Source organism: Bufo gargarizans, chromosome 5 (assembly GCF_014858855.1).
Source record: "Bufo gargarizans isolate SCDJY-AF-19 chromosome 5, ASM1485885v1, whole genome shotgun sequence".
NCBI lineage: Eukaryota > Metazoa > Chordata > Amphibia > Anura > Bufonidae > Bufo > Bufo gargarizans.
Window position 1 is genome coordinate 59,021,281 of NC_058084.1, and position 20,546 is coordinate 59,041,826.

At 46.2% G+C, this 20,546-nt stretch overlaps 1 protein-coding gene across 1 annotated transcript in view; it reads right to left on the bottom strand.

Annotated features, from left to right (window-relative positions):
* WASHC5 (WASH complex subunit 5) overlaps positions 1 to 20,546 on the bottom strand; it is a 61,068-nt gene that overhangs the window by 15,701 nt on the left and 24,821 nt on the right. Inside the window, exons 16-24 of the mRNA XM_044292769.1 lie at positions 19,407 to 19,547; positions 14,019 to 14,099; positions 12,752 to 12,853; positions 10,374 to 10,553; positions 9,935 to 10,059; positions 6,233 to 6,395; positions 5,869 to 5,971; positions 2,773 to 2,852; positions 2,268 to 2,371 (exon numbers count right to left, since the gene is read on the bottom strand). Of these exons, the coding sequence (XP_044148704.1) occupies positions 2,268 to 2,371; positions 2,773 to 2,852; positions 5,869 to 5,971; positions 6,233 to 6,395; positions 9,935 to 10,059; positions 10,374 to 10,553; positions 12,752 to 12,853; positions 14,019 to 14,099; positions 19,407 to 19,547 (1,079 nt within the window). The remainder of the gene's footprint in view (positions 1 to 2,267; positions 2,372 to 2,772; positions 2,853 to 5,868; positions 5,972 to 6,232; positions 6,396 to 9,934; positions 10,060 to 10,373; positions 10,554 to 12,751; positions 12,854 to 14,018; positions 14,100 to 19,406; positions 19,548 to 20,546) is intronic.

The following is a 20,546-nucleotide window of genomic DNA, read 5'->3' on the forward strand; positions in this document are numbered from 1 at the left end:
TAGACACCTGTGATGCTAATTAGTGGACACACCTTGAATTAACATGTCCCTTTGGTCACATTATGTTCTGTGTTTTCTAGGGGTACCATCATTTTTGTCCATGCCTGTTTCATGAGTTTATTTTTTTACATAATTCTGTTGAAGCATGGTTGAAAAACAATGTCTGACTTTCATTGGTTAACATTTATAGAATTTTAATTTATTATTACTTTTGTCAGATTAAAGTTATTTCTGTGACCATTGTGACTTTTTCTTTCATTGACCAAAGGGTACCAACAATTTTGTCCACGTCTGTATAGTTTCATAGCCATTGATTTCATGTTTAAATGGCTGTTGGGACTCAAAGAATGCAGGACTCACAGGCTCTCTCTATATGTGTGCGGGGGAAACAGGACTCACAGGCCCTCTCTATATGTGTGCGGGGGAAACAAGACTCACAGGCTCGCTCTATATGTGTGCGGGGGAAACAGGACTCACAGGCCCTCTCTATATGTGTGCGGGGGAAACAAGACTCACAGGCTCGCTCTATATGTGTGCGGGGGAAACAGGACTCACAGGCTTTCTCTATGTGTGTGCGGGGGAAACAGGACTCACAGGCTCTCTCTATATGTGCGCGGGGGAAACAGGACTCACAGGCTCTCTCTATATGTGTGCGGGGGAAACAGGACTCACAGGCTCTCTCTATATGTGCGCGGGGGAAACAGGACTCACAGGCCCTCTCTATATGTGTGCGGGGGAAACAAGACTCACAGGCTCGCTCTATATGTGCACGGGGGAAACAGGACTAATATGCTCTCTCTATATGTGCGTGGGGGAAACCGGAGTCACAGGCTCTCTCTATATGTGTGCGGGGGAAACAGGACTCACAGGCTCTCTCTATATGTGCGCGGGGGAAACAGGACTCACAGGCTCTCTCTATATGTGCGCGGGGGAAACAGGACTCACAGGCCCTCTCTATATGTGTGCGGGGGAAACAAGACTCACAGGCTCGCTCTATATGTGTGCGGGGGAAACAGGACTCACAGGCTCGCTCTATATGTGCACGGGGGAAACAGGACTAATATGCTCTCTCTATATGTGCGTGGGGGAAACCGGAGTCACAGGCTCTCTCTATATGTGTGCGGGGGAAACAGGACTCACAGGCTCTCTCTATATGTGCGCGGGGGAAACAGGACTCACAGGCTCTCTCTATATGTGCTCGGGGGAAACAGGACTCACAGGCCCTCTCTATATGTGTGCGGGGGAAACAAGACTCACAGGCTCGCTCTATATGTGTGCGGGGGAAACAGGACTCACAGGCTTTCTCGATGTGTGGGCAGGGGAAGCAGGACTCACAGGTTTTCTCTATGAATGAACGGAGGACGCAGGGCTCACAGGCTTACTCTATGTATGGCCAGGGGAAGCAGGACTCAGGCTCACTATGAGTGGGTAAAGTAGAACTCACAGGCTCACTCTATGAGTGGGTAAAGTAGAACTCACAGGCCCTTTCTATGAGTTGGCGAGGGAAGCAGGACTCACAGGCTCACTCTATGAGTGGGTAAAGTAGGACTCACAGGCTCAGGCCCCATGCACACGGCCGTTGTTCACAGCCGTGTGCGGGCCGTGGAACCGCGGCCTGGATCCCTCCTGAGAGCAGGAGCGCACGGCGTCACTGGTTGCTATGACGCCGTGCGCTCCCTGCTGCCGGCACAGTACAGTAATACACTGGTATGATCTATACCAGTGTATTACTGTACTGTGCCGGCAGCAGGGAGCGCACGGCGTCATAGCAACCAGTGACGCCGTGCGCTCCTGCTCTCAGGAGGGATCCAGGCCGCGGTTCCACGGCCCGCACACGGCCGTGAAACACGGCCGTGTGCATGGGGCCTCACTCTATGAGTGGGTAAAGTAGAACTCACAGGCCCTTTCTATGAGTTTGCGAGGGAAGCAGGACTCACAAGCTTCCTCAATTAGTCCTGGCAGCAGTTCAACTGCTTTTTACATAAAAATACTGAATTAAAAGATATAAAAAGTACATATCCCCTGGTTCAATGTCTCCCCCACTATCCAAGAGGACCAGACAGACCTATATATATTTATAAACCTTTATATATACTGTCGGCAGCAATTATATTTTATAACTGAATGTAACCATTCAATCGTCAATGCTTTCTTCCTTGTGACCCCCTTGCTCGATAATTGTAAATCACTTTGCCCATAACGATCACTGGTCTCAGGATATGGCATGTGTAGTCATGCTGAGAAGATAGGATGTCCCTCTCTCTTACTCATTGAAGTTGTCCAGGGCGGCTGCAAGGTGTTTGGAATCAAATTTACAGGAATAATTTAATTCATTTGCAATCTGCTGCCGTAGAATCTGCATCTGTCCAACCTGCCGTGACAAAGCAGAACCAAAATTAGCGCTGACTCGGAGAATGCTTAGTACTGGAAGGAAAGCTTAGCCCAGTGATGGCTAACCTCAGGCACTTCAGCTGTGGTGAAACTACTACTCCCAGCATGCTCCATTCATTTCTATAGAGGTCTGAGAACAGACAAGCAAGTGTACATCTTGGGAGTCGTAGTTTTACCACAGCTGGAGTGTCGGAGGTTAGCCATCACAGGCTTAGCGCCTATAATCTACTCAATGCATTCCTATGGACATCGATATCACCGGGATTTTGTGTAGTTTCATAACAAGTCTAGGTGAAGGTTGGAGATCACTGGATTATCACACAGAGGTCGGCTCAGCTGATGGGAGTGATGCCCTTTAGGAACCGGAACACCTGCTCTTACCTTCATTATAGCATCCAGATAAGGGGCCCAGATCTTCTGGGTTTTGGCAATGGCAGAAGAATAGATTTTCGCAGAATTGGCTGCAAAGACACAAGAGACAAGAACCTGAGCGCTTCATTGTTTTCTGTACACAACATCCATTAGGAACATTCACCTCCAATATACTGCTTTTTATAGCTCTGACTGGCCAGGAATGAGAATCCTGTTATTTCGCAAGGGATGGAAGTTTTTAGTAACGCAGGGTTAACTTGAAGTTCTTCAACTCCATTGCCAAATATGCAACAGGCCCATCTACCAGTGATAACACTGTTGGTTTTATGTTCATGTGCCGGATATATATCAAGGGACAACAAAACGTTCTCATTCCTTATCTGTAACTGCTACATATGCTTGTTTCCTCCTCCGCTCATAAAGACGCCATTTAGCCCTAGTTTTAGGCCGTCCACAAACATTAAACCGACCGTGTAACGTGCGTGTAAGGATCGGGTGCGTTGGACCTTCTCACAGGAGATAAGCCACCATCAGAGGCATCTGGCGGGGGCTAATTCCCCTCGCCCCATTGAAAATGCTTTGTCGTACAGGCAAATGGGGTTGTCAGGACCAACAGATCATATGGCTGGTATCTATTTCTTGTTGGTTGTCACAGAAATTTTCAGTTTATATCTGGAATAAGGGCCCGATTATCAGCCACAGGGGCGTTCATGACAAAGCTAGTCCCTGCGAGAAAATTTAGACTGACACAATCATGGTCACAGGTGCATATCCATCAAGCGAGCCTATAGAGAACTAATAAAAGCATGGCTGCACAACATTTCACATGCAAACAATAGAACTGAGAAATGGGGGTCATTCAAAATGAATGTGGTATTATACCTACTAGAAATGAAAAAAATAGAAGCTCTTTGCGCACATTTTTGATCAAACGTGTGTCGGGCCCATCTACCAGGCGTCAAGGTGGCTTCCGCAGATGGGAACTCCCTGATCATCGGCAGCACTCAGCCAACGAATGAGCAAACACTCGCTTATCCGCTGATCGGATCTTTAATGCAAGCATGTAAAAGTCCCCATGTAAACAATGAAAAGCATATGGGGGGGGTGATGATCATTCAAACCCATACATTTTCCTTTAGCTGGTGTGAAGGCTCGTTAAAGGGAACCTGTCACCGGTTTTTAACCATTAAGAATCATCGGCATCCTGAGATAGTTCCCCCCCCAAAATCATCCTAGGGTTTTTTTTAAACACCTCCAAGTACTTCTTTTACAGTCCACTTTCGTTATGTAAATAAAATGCTTACCTCATCACTTCCCATTCCGAACCCCACCACCCGTTACATGAGTGACAGAATCTAAAGATCCTACCCTCCTCCCGAACTCACATCCCAAATCCCGCGCATGTGCAGAACCAGTCACCTCACTCACTGATGAAAAAAAATCTAGAATATTTGCGATTACGAAGTGCTGATATTCACGATAAAAATGTGTGATTAGAATATTCCCGATTAACACTACTGCTGATCATATAATGTATACTGCGCAGCTGCGAGACTTGGCAGAGAAGGGGTGGCGATGAGCAACCGTAGCGGGCGTGTCTTATTCATTTGTGGGCGTGGCTGCACTCCAAGAGTCAGAGAACGCTGGACTCCTCACTGAAGCACGGAGGAGACAGGACTTATCTAAGGTGCATTTACATACATGGAGGGAACATTTATTTTAGGTTTTTCTCTGAACTGATAATTCGTTCAGAATTGATTTTAATATCATTATTACCCCTTTCGCTACCAGCGCCGTACATGTACGGCGCTGGTAGCGCTTCGCAAGCATGACGCCCGCTCGCGCGTGCAGCGGGCGTCATGGCCGGCAAGTCTCTGCTGTTTTAAACAGCAGAGACCTGCGACTAATTACTGCAACCGGCAATAATGCTGATCGTGGTAATTAAATGCTTTATATGCCGTGATCAAGTGAGATCACGGCACCTGAATGCGCAAAAACAATCGGGACTTCACTACATGCGCTGAATGTGCTGAATCTCTATGAAGAAAATCAGAGCATTAATGCGGCAATTCTTATTTTGGCCACCAGATGGCAGGCTAACATAAGAAATGAGCAAAATGCAAAGAAATTGTCGTTTTTCAAATCCCTTATAGGTCAAAATTAAAAAATTAAAAACATAATTTATAAGGTCATTTATGAGCCTTAAAATGAGAAAAAAAAAAAAAAAAAGGAAAATATATATAAAAAAAAAAAAAAAAGTTGAAATCACCCCCCTTTCCGTATAATTAAAAAAATATACCTAAATAACAATAAATATAAACATCCTGGGTATCACCGTGACTGAAAACGCCTATAATATTAAAATAAAAAATCTAATACGGCGAATGACGTAACGAAAAAAAAAAATGAAATAAAATGTGATCCAAAAGGTCACGCACACTCCAAAATGGTATCAATAAAAACTATGAATTGTCCTGCAAAACATGAGCCCCTAAACAGCTCAGTAGACATAAGAATAAAAAGGTTACGGGGGTCAGAATATGGGGATGTAAAAAAGTTAATAAAATAAAAAATAATTCTCAAAGTTTAGGTTTATTTTTACACTATTTACACATAAAAAACCTATACATATGGGGTATCGTAATCGTACTGACCCAGAGAATGAAGCGCATGGGTCAGTTTTGCCGTAAACTAAAGGCTGTGGGAACAAAACCCGTAAAACGGTGGAGGGATTGCTTTTTTTTTTTTTTTTTCAATTCCACCCCCTTTGGAATTTTGCCATTAGAAAGTACAACTTGTCCACAAAAAATAAGCCCTCATACAGCTATGTGACTGGAAATATAAAAAAGTTATGGCTCATGGAAAATAGGGAAGAACAATTAAAACACAAAAATGAAAAAACCTCCAGTAGCCAAAGGGTTAATGTATTAAAAAGTATTTATAGAAAAGTGAGTGGATAAATAGGCTTATGAGAAAGTGATGACAGGTTTCCTTTAAACGAGCGCTGATCGACTTGTTATGTCTGATCGACTGATCAAGGCCCCACAGTGGCCATCTGATTCCTAATCAGCAAGGCACATGATGCTTGAAAGTCTTGGCACTTACCTATAATCCCCTTTATTGGGCTGACCACCTTCTGCAGAGCTCTAAGTGTTTCTTGAGCTGTTCTGTCCTTCAGAATCACCCTTTGATATAACCGGAGGAAGTTCTGGAGAAAGACATGAGGCAGGGTCTATGTTACATGGGGTTACAAGGGTGGCAAAGATGGGATGAGTCACTCCTACATATATCAATGTATCTGGAGGGTCTCAAGACTGGAGACATCTGACATATACACCAATGACTGTAGGAGCGGGGAGTTATCTGGACGGATCCTTCATCCCACTGTAGAACATTACAGTCTCCATCCTTAAATGATTGAAACGAAAACACAGACATTCAGTGTCTGAAGAAAACGTCTTCTCTTTACCTGTAGTTCTTTCACAATCATGAAGCACAGTAACCTGTCCAAGCCATTTAATCCAAAGGTCCCCAGGGAGTCCTGGATCTCCGAGAAGAGATGGTTGTTGGTCACCTCTTGGTGAGTTCTCATGTCATACCAGGTGTTCATCTGGTCTTTGTAACAAGTCACCCTGAAATGTACAGAACAGGAGGATCTGAGCGCACAGAAATAAAGGTGTGGCGGTAAAAGAAGCGTAAAGGGATATCCCCACCTGGGGCATTAATGGCATATCCACTGGTGCAAATGCCACCTCTTGGACCTTGGGAATGAGGTCCTGAAAAGAGCTGAGTAAGCGTGCACAGCTGGCTTCAGAACTCCCATATAAATGGATGGAGAGGGACACATGAACGGCCACCTTTCCAATCAGATGAGGCTGCATTCCCAAATGACAGCAGGTGTCAGAGGTGGGACCAGGGACTATCAGACATTTAGGGCATAGCCACAGGATATGTCCTCGATGGGACTACCCATTCATCCAATACATAAGAAAAGGTCTGCAACTTTCTAATGAACTTTGTGCTTCAATCTGCTTGCCGTCAGTAGCAAGTTGCTTGATACATATCCTGACCTAATCCTGCTCACACAGCTGCAGCTGGTTACAATGTATCAGTGTAGGTAAGGGGCTCTTTCACACGAGCGGATGCCGTGCGGGTAATCTGCTGCGTGAATGAGAGCCAAGCCCCGCTCCGGACAGCGGAGACACGGAGCAGTAACATGAGTGATAATGCTCCGAGCCTCTCTGTGATCTTTTTACTACAAAATCACAGTGAGATAAAGCTGTCACCGTGATATTGTAGTAAAAAGATCACAGAGAGGCTCGGAGCATTATTATTTTGGCTTGAAAAGGTAAAAAAAAAAAAAAAAAGAAAAAATTATTCGATTGTTTCAGCTTATTATTCCGTTTTATTCTTCTCCTCCGCCCCCCCTTTTTCTATACACTACTCCTCCTACAGTTTTTGGGTTACAAGCGCCAAACTTTCCACACTACTTCGACCTGTAGTGAGGTAAGTTGCTTGTACTTTAATAAGCGTTCCCACCCTCCGGACCCCTGAGGCGGACCACCAAAGACCCCTTTTTTGCCATTGACTTTGACAGGGAAAATTCAAATCGCTCCCACTCGCACAGTTTTGAAGCTACATTCCCCAAACTCGGACCACATATTGTTGGTGTCAACCCGAATAAAAGGGTAAATTCTGAGGGGACACCCCAAAGTGGGCGGAGCTAGCAACGGCCAATGAAAATGTAGCTATTTTCTATACGCTACTCCTCCCACAGTTTTAGGAGTACAATTACCAAACTTTGCACACTTGTTCGGCACATAACCGAATAGGTTGCTTGTGCTTTGTTAACCGATCCCACCCTCCAGGCCCCTGGGGCGGCCCCCTGAAGACCCTACTTTTTGTCATAGACTTTTATTGGAAAATTGGAAACTTTTGCCACTCGTACAGCTTTGAAATTAAACTCACCAAACTTGGGGTCAACCTGAAAATTTCAGGGACTCCAAAAAGAGGGCGGAGACACAAACAACCAATCAGATTTTCCCTATTGACTTCAATGAGAAAATTTTAATTGCAGTCATTCTCACAGTATTTAAGCTAGAATACCCAAACTTGGCACCGTGGGTGACTGGGGTTAAAATGTATAAAAAAGTGGGCGGAGTCTACAATTGCCAATCAAATTTCAGCCATTTGTTTAAATGGGAAATTTTAAAACTGCCGCTGCTCTTAGACTGTTAATGGCAGGGTCCTCAAACTTGGCACAGTGGTCACTGGAGAACTGGGATTAAAATTCAGAAAAGTGGGCTGGGCCAAAAACAACCAATCAGATTTAAATGGGAAAAATTAAAAATGCTGCCATTCTCACATTATTGATGTCATGGACCTAAAATATCACAAATATGGTCATTGGGTGTTTCCATTTCAGGGTACGAAAAAGTGGGTGGAGCCACCAACAACCAATCAAATTTCTCTCATTGATTTCCAATAGAGTGCTACTCCTACCACAGTTTTAGGAGTACAATTTTGAAACTTTGCACACTTCTTCGGCCCATAGCCGTGGAGGTTGCTTGTGCTTTAATAGTATGGGCGTTTTCAGTCGCGGTAATGTTTATATTTATTGTTATTTAGGTATTTATTTTTTTAATTATATGGAAAGGAGGGTGATTTAAACTTTTATATATATAATTTTTTTTACTTTAAAAAAAAAAAAAAGATAATTTTGTGGCTCATATATGAGCCTATAAATTAGGTTTTTTAACTTTTAATTTTGTTCTATCAGGGATTTTTAAAATGCCATTTAAACTCAATATTGCTCATTTCTTATCCTGGACTGCCATCTGGTGGCCAAAATAAGAATTGCTGCATGAACATTTTCAGCCACCCCCCACTGGGATGCTCCCTTTAAATAATGGATGTTTGAATTTAGTCTATTTTCTTTGATTTTGGACTTTTCCATTATCTGGGTTCTGATATGGAGACATTTTGTGCTGCCTCCAGACACACCCATATTGCACGAAACTTTGTGGCGAGATGTGTAAGGCTCCATATTCATATATATATATATATATATATATATATATATATATATATATATATAACATACACAGAAGAAAAATGGCGGCACTGGCTGTAGATAAGCGAGATAGGGTGCACGTTCCCAGGGAATAGACTTCTTACCCCACGATAAAATCCAGAAAATGGACGGCTCTCCAGTAAGATGCAAAAAAATTTGTGATGTCTTTATTCAACCATCTGGTGCAATGTTTCGGCTCCAACTGAGCCAGATGGTTGAATAAAGACATCACCAATTTTTTTGCATCTTACTGGAGAGCCGTCCATTTTCTGCATATATATGTATATATATCACAATTTGGAGATTGCTGTTAGCTCTTTAAATAATCGCTGTAGTGGAACAAAAAAATATTTTTAGAACAAGTGAGCATTTGATTCCTTCAAAAAGAGAGAATTTCTCAGAATGCATTTAAAATAAATTTAAATAAGGATTAACTAAAAGTAATGTCATTATTCATTATATGTTTGAACAATCTTCTATACGTGCGCAGTTTGTGGATCACATCACGTGATCGGGACCTGGGGAACACGTGTGCGCTCCATTTGTGCGTCTCACATGTGTTTCATTCAGAATGGAAGTGAGGACGCGCATTGCACGTGCGCGGTAAAGTGTATGCCACGCCGAGAACCTCATGGCGCATTTTTTTTAATCATGATTTTAATCACACCTGAACACTATTATTCACATTATGGTCATCTGATAATTAATTACTTGTATGAATTTAATATTGTTTTTTACCAAAATGACACATTATGATGAATTGGTCTGGTTACTGATAATACTGCAATATATAGGTTAATGAATTTTTATGTATACACTATATAATCACGTTGTTTTGAATTGATTTGCACATAATTGTATGAATTATGGTCATAAATTGGTTACCCTATTTATATGCACCTTAGTTAATGTATCACTGCTTGAGAAAGGTTCCAGAAAGAGGACCGAAACGTTGCTGTGAATAAACACAGAATTCCTTTTACCGTGCCGTGGAATCTTTGTACTAATATATATATATATATATATATATATATACACACACACACATATATACACACACACACACACATATACATATATACACACACACTAACTTACTTTGGATCAGTTATCCTCAAGATTTCACGACACAGCCGCCCAATGAACGTCACAGACTCGTCTACAGGAGGAAACTTAGGAATGGGGATGTGCGTGGACTGGTACATGCTCTGCCAATCCTGAATCTGAAAGATAGAAAGGGTCCTGGGGTTATATGGGTGCAGAGAACCCATCCTACGGGCAGCAGGACTGTTCTTCAGGAGGAAGAAATGCAGATTTAAAGCCCCGGTTTACGTATAAGCGCACACATTTACATTTAACCAGGTATATGCTGAAGAACTGATTTAGGCATATTACAATAATCCTGAGTTACCAGATAGCTTACAGCCTATTCTCCTTCATAGCTGCATTCATAATTCTGCCATGGCAGACATCAATGCAGGATTAAAACCTAATCCCTGCTTCAGAGACATCACACGTATAGCCGGCAATACTGAACCTTGGTGCGGAGGAAGTTATTACACTCTTGTTCAACATTATAATTCACAATCCGAGACACTTCTTCCTGCCAAATCTTCAGGCCGTAAATGCTGACATAGTCCTGAATGTACTCAAAGGAGCGGTGGAAACCATCCATGGTGGCTGCCATTTCCTTCAACTTTGGAAGCAGTTCGCTTGGCTGGAGTGACAGAGAAAACAAAGATCGTCTCGTCATCGTCTGCGGCTCTATAATATACTTTTAAATTGCTCAACGTTTTCAACCTTTATGCTTACATTCAGTGAATAGAAACATAAATCACTAACATTAATCTCTTCTGAGCAAAGCAGACATTTTTCTAAATCAGACAAGCCATCTAGGTTTCTATTCAATGACTGCATACAGGTGCAGATACAAAACATTTCATCATACAGGCAGGTTGGCACATTGAAGGCATTTTAGGTTGTGATTTTCTTTAAGGGCTCATGCACACGACCGTTGGGTGTTTTGCTGTCCATAAATTGCAGATCCGCAAAACACGGATACCGGCCGTGTGCATTCCACGTTTTGCGGAATGGAACAGGTGGCCCATCATAGAACGGTCCTATCCTTGTCTGTAATGCGGACAATAATAGGACATGTTCAATTTTTTGGTGGAACGGACTTACAGAAAGGGAATGCACATGGAGTCATTTCCTTCTTTTTTTTTTTTTGGTGGCCCCACTGAAGTGAATGTTTCCGCATATGGGCCGCAAAAAAAAGGAACGGACACAAACAAAAAAAAAAACTTTCGTGTGCATGAGCTCTAGAGGGCATCTGTCAGCAGTTTTGTCCCTATGACACTGGTTGACCTGTTACATGTGCTCTTGGCAGCTGAAGGCATCTGTGTTGGTCCCATGTTCATATGTGTCCCCATTGCTGAGAAGAATTATGTTATAATATATGCAAATGAGTCTCTAGGAGCAACGGGGGCGTTGTCATTACACCTAGAGGCTCTGCTCTCTCTGCAACCGCCACGCCTTCTGCACTTTGGTTGACAAGGCCAGGCATGATCATGTTTAGACTACTTTCACACTAGCTTTTTTGATGGATCCGGGTTCAGCAAAAACGCTTCCGTTACTGATAATACAACCGTCTGCATCCGTTATGAACGGATCCGGTTGTATTATCTTTACCATTGCCAAGACGGATCCTTCATGAACACTATTAAAAGTCAATAGGGGACAGATCCGTTTTCTATTGTGTCACATAGTGTCAGAGTTAAACAGATCCGTACCCATAGACTTGCATTGTGGGTAATGACTTGTTTCGCATCCCATGACGGAAAAAAAAAACAGCAGCTTACTGCGGTTTGCTCTCCGGTATGGGAACGCAACCAAATGGAACGGAATGCTTTTTGGAGCAATCACTTCTGTTACGTTTTGTCCCCATTGACAATGAATTGGGACAAATGCGTTTTTCTCCGGTATTGAGATCCTATGACGGATCTCAATACCGGAAAATAGAAACGCTAGTGTGAAAGTAGCCTTACACTGCCTGGCCCTGTCAATCATAGTGCAGAGGGTGCAGAAGTTGCAGAAGTTGCAGAGGGAGCGGAGCCTCTAGGTTTAATGGCGACGCCCCCGTTGCTCCTAGAGGCTCATCTGCATATAATAAAACATCATTTTTCTCAGCAATGCGGGCACATATGAACATGGGACCAACACGGATGTCTTCAGCTGCCAAGCGCACATGTAACAGGTCAGTCAGTGGCATAGGTACAAAACTGCTGACAGATGTGCTTTTAAGTGTACCTGCTGTTCCAGACAACAATTCAGAATAAGCTGTCCTGTGTGTACATGAGAGATACCACCAGTGTATATCTGACCTATATAGGTCTTGTATCTGGCATTTGTTTTAGCAGTTTTCCCCTCTACTTTTTCCTACAGTGTGCAAGCACAGCAAGCACAGCTACTATATTATAGTATAGAATAATGCGATGGAAAAACGAATCCAGCCAGCAAAAAGAGGCAATATGGAGAATCACAATACATTAGTGTCTTGTATTAACTTTCTCTACATGATAAATGCAATTTGCAGAAGTGAGACAAACCCTTTAAGAACTTTGTGTATCAGTTGTGCACCATCTCCAAAATCCCTTCTTGCTGTCTGTGAATGGAAACATTCTAGATAATGAGAACCTATGTAGGCCTAATACTTTTCATAGCAACAATTGCATCCACCTCTAAGCTGTCAAAAGTATTAGGTCTACACAGGTTTTTCAGCTTCAGGTTATGTTCACGTCATAGATTTAATTTACAACATGTGCAGGATCTGTCGTACAATGGATCCGAACGATGACCAATAAACAGCAGCACATAAAGTGAGCATAGTCTCATTGTGTACTGCGCAGTAAGTACCTTTGCTCTGGGGTTAAAGATGAGTCCTCTATGTAATGCTAACGCCACGCGTTTCACCAGCTCCTTCCGTATCCCATCTTCCAGAAGCTGCTTAGGGTCGACCTGAAAACACCACAAATCTGCAGTTACTGAACGCTTATCATACAGCATTGTTACTGGGAGGGGATCACTACCCAACACTGATCACCTATCTAGTTTGTGATCACAGGGGTTTGATCGCTGGGTCCTCCATGAAAACTGGGATTCTTGTGTAGCCATGTAAATGGAGCGGTAGTGTACATACCTAAAAAGCATTCCGTTCATTTCTATGGGACAGATTGAGATAGCCGAGAGCTGTACAGGTCAGTCTCAGACAGTGAATGGAGTGGTGGTCACACATGTACATTCAGTGGACTTAGAGGGGTTCTCTGGGCTTTCAATACTGATGGCCTATCCTCAGGGTCAATATCCAACACCCAGCACCCCCGCCGACAGCTGTATGAAGGGAAGGCACGCGCAGTGTGCACGTGCCATCTCCCGTCGCTCTTCCTGCTCTCCGCTGTATGTCTATGGCGGTCCCCCACCGATCTGATATCGATGATCTATTCTGAGGACCTATCAATATTAAGAGCTCGGAGAAAACCTTTAAAGAGACCTCCATGCTCCTGATCGTGGGGGTTCTGGCGTCTTGACCTTCAGTGATCATGCAGATAGGTCATAAATGTTGTTGATGGGCCCTTTAACGCTGCCATGGATCAGTCCAGGCTCCCATCTATATTTTCATGGGTACATTGACGACCAAAGTCATCTTTGTAATCGGCAAATGTTACAGGGCTTGTCCAAGATTTTGATATTGCCGAGCTATCCCCAGGATAGGTTATCAGTATCTGATCATGGGTGGCACCCCCGGTGATCAGCTGTTTGAAGAGGCAGCGGTGCTCCGGTGAATGTTGTGGCCTCCTCCTAGGCCAGTGATGCCACGTTCATCGCCGACGTGGTCTAAGCATAACTCATCCCCATTCCAGCCGCGATAGCAAGCGTAGCCACTATACAATCTACGGCACTGTGCTAGGTAAGCTGTGGCTTTATCGGAGTGCCACACCCTCCTCAAACAGCTGATCGGTGTGGGACCCCCACGGATCTGATGTTGCTGACCTATTCTGAGGATAGGTCATCAATATCAGAATCTCAGAAACCCCCTTTAATAGTCCAAGTTCCAGACTGTAATATGAGGATACATCACTGATTCCTGTTCTTTTAGCTACGGAGCCAGTCTGCCTCTACCTACCTTTATTATTCCAACCAGTGTGGTCTTCATCATGAGGATTCCCTCAGTGAATATAGAAATGGCATTAGTCAGCCTGGCCACCTGAGGATAAACCAAGGATCAATCAGTGACTGCAACATCTTCAGGAAACGGCTTTTCAAGATTAGAAAAACATGTCCGCTTTCTTCCAAAATCAGCGCCACATCTGTCCAAGGGTTGTGTCTAGTATTGCAGCTCCACTTCATTAAAGTGAATGATGCACCAAATAGGGTTGTTTCGGGTATCGAACTTTCAATACCCAATCGATACTTTTTTGCCAATATCGAATCGATTCAGTATCAGGATGTTCGTTTTTTTGGTACTATACTGCGCTCCTCTTATATGACAATATGGCGTGTGCCGCGCTCGGCAGACAGTGGAGAAGGAGGGAGGGACAGAGGGGAGAGAGGGGCAGAGGGGCGGAGGGAGGGACAGAGCGACAGACAGAGGGGAGGGAGGGACAGAGCGGAGGGAGGGACAGACAGAGGGGAGAGAGGGGACAAACGGGAGAGAGGGGAGAGCGGACAGAGGGGAGAGAGGACAGAGGGGAGAGAGGGACAGAGGGGGAGAGAGGGGAGAGAGTGACAGAGCGGGAGCCAGACGGGGAGAGAGGACGAGAGAGGGAGTGGAGAGAGGAGGGACAGAGGGCGAGCGAGAGGGAGCCAGAGGGGAGAGAGAGAGGGACAGAGGGGGAGAGAGAGAGGGACAGAGGGGAGAGAGAGAGGGACAGAGGGAGAGAGAGAGGGACAGGAGGTGGATGAGAGAGAGGGACAAGCGGATGCGAGACGAGGAGAGAGGGACAGAGGGTGAGCGAGCGAGGGACAGAGGGGAGCGAGCGTAGGTGACCAGAGGGAGCGAGGAGGGACAAGAGGGAGCGAGAGAGGGACCAGAGGGGAGGCGAGAGAGGGGACAGGAGGGGAGGAAGGAGAGAGGGACAGAGGGGAGAGAGAGGGACAGAGGGGAGAGTGAGAGGGAACCAGAGGGGAGCGGAAGCGAGACAGAGGGGAGAGAGAGAGGGGAAGAGGAGATGAGAGAGGAGGGACCCGAGGGGAGAGAGAGAGGGACAGAGGGGAGAGAGAGAGGGACAGAGGGGAGGTAGGGACAGAGGGGAGGGAGGGAGGGACAGAGGGGAGGGAGGGACAGAGGGGAGGGAGGGAGGGACAGAGGGGAGGGAGGGAGGGACAGAGGGGAGGGAGGGAGGGACAGAGGGGAGGGAGAGAGGGACAGAGGGGAGAGAGGGGCAGAGGGGCAGAGGGGAGAGAGGGGCAGAGGGGAGAGAGGGGCAGAGGGGGAGAGAGGGGCAGAGGGGAGAGAGGGGCAGAGGGGAGAGAGGGGCAGAGGGGCAGAGGGGAGAGAGGGGCAGAGGGGAGAGAGAGGCAGAGGGGAGAGAGAGGCAGAGGGGAGAGAGGGGCAGAGGGGAGGGAGGGGCAGAGGGGAGGGAGGGGCAGAGGGGAGGGAGGGACAGAGGGGAGAGAGGGGCGGAGGGAGGGACAGAGCGACAGACAGAGGGGAGGGAGGGACAGGACAGAGGGGAGAGAGGGACAGACGGGAGAGAGCGGAGGGAGGGACAGAGGGGAGGGAGGGACAGAGGGGAGGGAGGGACAGAGGGGAGAGAGGGACAGGGGGGAGAGAGGGACAGAGTGGAGAGAGGGACAGAGGGGAGAGAGGGAGAGAGGGGAGAGAGGGACAGAGGGGAGAGAGGGACAGAGGGGAGAGAGGGACAGAGGGGAGAGAGGGACAGAGGGGAGAGAGGGACAGAGGGGAGAGAGGGACAGAGGGGAGAGAGGGACAGAGCGGAGGGAGGGAGGGACAGAGCGGAGGGAGGGAGGGACAGAGCGGAGGGAGGGAGGGACAGAGCGGAGGGAGGGAGGGACAGAGCGGAGGGAGGGAGGGACAGAGCGGAGGGAGGGAGGGACAGAGCGGAGGGAGGGAGGGACAGAGCGGAGGGAGGGAGGGACAGAGCGGAGGGAGGGAGGGACAGACAGAGGGGAGAGAGGGACAGAGCGACAGACAGAGGGGAGGGAGGGACAGACAGAGGGGAGGGAGGGACAGATAGAGGGGAGGGAGGGACAGATAGAGGGGAGGGAGGGAGGGACAGAGGGGAGGGAGGGACAGATAGAGGGGAGGGAGGGACAGAGGGGAGGGAGGGACAGAGAGGAGGGAGGGACAGAGAGGAGGGAGGGAGAAAGGGAGATAATCCCTCCCTCCTATGACGCGCCCACTGTGAAACCAATGAAGTGAGCGGGCTCTGAAGCTGCCCGCATCCCTTCCATGGTGTGCCAATGAATGTTTGGCTATTAATGAAAGCAGGAGGAGGGACGGGGGAGGTAATAAAGTTACCGCTGCGCCGGCTGAGTTAGTGAGCTCAGCGGCAGAATCCTCCTCCTCCTCCTGAGTGCAGAGCTCACTGTCAGCCCCAGAGTCAGTGCCCTGAGCAGCCAGCATAGAAGGTACCCCACACCCCCACAGTGCAACTCAAAATAAAGGCAGACAAAACACATTTGTATCAGGCAGCCAGCAAGATTGGGGTTAATGTGACTCATTAACCCCAATCTTGCCACTGCCATGTTTTAAACATTACTTATTTTTAATGTCAGGCAGGGCACATTTGGACTGGACCCCATGTGCCTCACATTCATAGTAAGTGACCCCCCAAAGTAGTGTACCATCTCACATAATGGGCAACATGGGGTTGAGTTGGTAAAACATAGAATAAATGCTGCAGAATTATTTGCCTGAAGAGGAGTCGGGCAGGAGAGGTGCGGGCTCCTCATTAGCACTGTCACACTGACAATCTGATAGCTGCTGCAGGTTGTTCTGTTTAATTCAATTACAAATGTTTTACGTTTAAATAATCAAAAGGCTTTTTTGTGTTTTATTTTATTTTTTGCCTGGTATCGAAAGGCATCGAGTATCGCAATACTTTTTTATGGTATCGAAACCGAATCAAAATATTGGTATCGAACCAACCCTGGCACCAAATCAGTTTATTTGCTGGTGGTCTTGGGAGCCAGACCTGCGGCAACCACGTGATCTCCACTGCGGCTCTGAGAACAACGGGGTTGTCTGCTATCCTAACTGCTTTTCAATCAGAGGTAGGTCGTCATTAGTTCTGTCCGCTAAGATTCCACATTAGATAACAGTGCTGGAGAGAAGTGCAGCAGTAAGTGACAGATAAGGACAGGGCTTAGGAGAAGGGAACAGATTTAAGAGTTTACAGCAAAAAACTGGCATAAATTTGCGCCAGACCATAGCATGGACAGCAAGAGACAGGACAAATCTGTTAGGAGGTGTGTGCCTTTTTACTAAGACTGGTGAATGGATCTCCAGCCTCCTACTCTGTGTCCAGATGAGGACTGCTTAAAGGGAACCTGTCAGCTCTGATCTCACCAAGGGCAGCAATAGTGCAGTGACAGAGCTGCTGATTTCACTGGTCTGTCACTCCCATGATGCCATTCAGTACTGTTGGAGTACTGATCTGCCAAACCCTGCAGTCCATGCTGCCAGAGAGATGTCACATGCTGCCCCCGCCTCTAGACGAGTAACCATTTGGGGAGCGCAGGTGCAGCATCAGACTCATCTCTCTTGCAGCACAGGCTGTAAGCTTTGGCAGGTCAGTACCCCCAACTCCTGTGATGCCATTCAGTACTGTTGGGGTATTGACCTGCCAAAGCCTACAGCCTGTGCTGCGAGAGAGTTGAGTCTGATGCTGCGCCTGCCCTCCCCAAATGGTATCAATCATCGTCTGGAGGCGGGGGCAGCATGTGACATCAGACTAATCTCTCTCGCAGCACAGGCTGTAGGCCTGCTTTGGCAGGTCAGTACCCCAACAGTACTGAATAGCATCACAGGAGTTGGGGGTACTGACCTGCCAAAGCTTACAGCCTGTGCTGCAAGAGAGTGGAGTCTGATGCTGCACCTGCGCTCCCCAAATGGTTACTTGTCTGGAGGCGGGGGCAGCATGTGACATCGGACTAATCTCTCTGGCAGCATGGACTGCAGAGTTTGGCAGATCAGTACTCTAACAGTACTGAATGGCATCACAGGAGTGACCGACCACTGAAATCAGCAGGTCTGTTACTTCACTATTGCTACCCTCAGTGAGGTCAGAGCTGACAGGTTCCCTTTAAACTTGAGCAGAAGCTGCTTGCAGATAAGAAATAGTCCGCAAACAAATATTGTATAATTGCTTGCTGTTAGTGAATGAAAGCCTTTCTCCTGAAATTCAGAGACTAACACCACTTCACACAGATGAGGGTTAGTTACAATGTATCAGTGTGGGCAATCCAGTCTACACACAGCAGCAGCTCAAATCTTATCTGTCCTGGTCTCAGAGTCCTTGTCTACACTGATACACTGTAACAAATCCGCAATTGTGTGAACGTAAAACTAGCTCTGTATGGCTTCTCAGTCTGGATGCAGACAAGGATATTTCTATGATGGCGAGCAATGATCCAGAAAACACAAAGTATATTAGAAAGTTACAAGACTTTTCACATTGCAATTACAAGAATGGACCTACACCTTTAAAGAGGTTTTCCTACAATGTACTATAAGAAATGCCTGATCACAGGGGGCTCCACTGCTGGGACCCCCAGCGGTCATGCAGTGAGAAGGAGTTTGCTTAAAGCGGCAGTAGAGCATGAATGGTGCCCCTCTATTAAAGGGAACCTGTCATCAACTTTATGCTGACCTCACTGAGGGCAGTATAAAGTAGTGACAGAAATGCTGATGTCAGCGGTGTGTCACTCCTGAGCTAAAAGTAAGTGGTTGCCGAGAACCAGCATCATAACCATTGCAGCCCAGGCCTTGAAAAGAGTCAATTCTACCTGTGAAGAGTCCTGGTTATTCATCATCTCCTGCTCTCTCGCCCGTCTGCTGATGATTGGCAGTTCTCTCCAAGAGAAAAAGGGAGAAAACTAGGTAGAAGACTGTCAGTCATCAGCAGGTGGGCAGGAGAGCAGGAAGTCATGAATAGCCATAACTCTTCTCAGGTGGCCGTGACTCTTTTGCAGTCCCAGTCTGCAATGATTGTGATGTTGGTTCTAGGCAACCACTTACTTTTAACTTATAAATGACAGACCGCTGAAATCAACTCACCTGTCTCTACTTTATTCTGCCGTTAGTATGGGTAGCGTAACGTTGATGACAGGTTCCGTTTTAATAAGGGTTCTTATAAGCAACAGCAAGCAGAGATCCTGGAAACTGTGAGGAATGGAGAAAAAAAGAAAGAAAATTCTATTACTTTTTATCATACAATGGACTAGCTAAAAACCCCATAAAAGCAAAAGGTGGTTAGTGGCAGTCTGTACACGTAATGAACATGTCCCATGATTCTTCTTACTCTCTGGTCTGTGGTGGACGACTCACCTCATATCTGGCCCCCAGCTGAGCGTAGTCTCTTAGTTTATCCTTGTCAAGGCGCGTGGGCACTTCTATTATGTCATGGGTCTGAAGTTTGATAATTTTAGCTAGAGACGTGAACATGCTCTCTGGAATGATCTGAAGAACCTGCGGGAAATAATCAACACTTTATGTCCTAATTATCCATTAAATGGGCTGTATGATACTTTGTAAAATCTGGGTTGTCAAGAGCTGCGGGTCCAGGACGGAAGAGTCACGTTCATTGTTCAAGAGACTGCTCAGCCAATCACTGGCGTCAGAGGTCGCTAATGCATAAATGGCACTTCCAATGTTGTCATCACGTCTCCTGTGTTGGTGCTGCAGGGAAATTAATCACTTGGGCTCTGAATTTGAAAGACTGGTATTTGGTACGGTTAGGCTACTTTCACACTTGCGGCAGTGTGATCCGGCAGGCAGTTCCGTCGTCGGAACTGCCTGCCGGATCTGCCGATCTGGATGGGACTGAAAGCATTTGTGAGACGCATCCGGATGCGGATCCGTCTCACAAATGCATTGTAAGAACGGATCGGTCTCTCCGCTTGTCATGTGGACAGACGGATCCGTCTTGTAGCTTTTTTCACATTTTTACCGGTCTGCGCATGCGCAGACCGAAAGGACGGATCCGGCATTCCTGTATTTTGAATGCTGGATCCGGCACTAAGACATTCCTATGGGCAAAAATGCTGTATCCGGCATTCAGGCAAGTCTTCAGTTTTTTTTCGCCGGAGATAAAACCGTAGCATGCTACGGTTTTATTTTTTGCCTGATCAGTCAAAACGACTGATCTGAAGACATCCTGATGCATCCTGAACGGAATGATCTCCATTCAGAATGAATGGGGATAAAACATATCAGTTCTTTTCCAGTATAGAGCACCTAGGACGGAACTCTATGCCGGAAAAAAAAACGCTAGTGTGAAAGTCGCCCAAGTGGGTCTAAGGGTAGGTTCGCACGCTTAAATCCACAGCAGATAAATCAATAGCTGAAAACCTGTGTTCAGGGTTTTTGGTGGCAGATTTGTAATTTGGAGGCAGTTTAAGGCCTCGTCCATGTTTCCGTGTCAGTTTGACTTCCGTGAAGGATCCGTGTGTCTGTTTTTACTCTCCA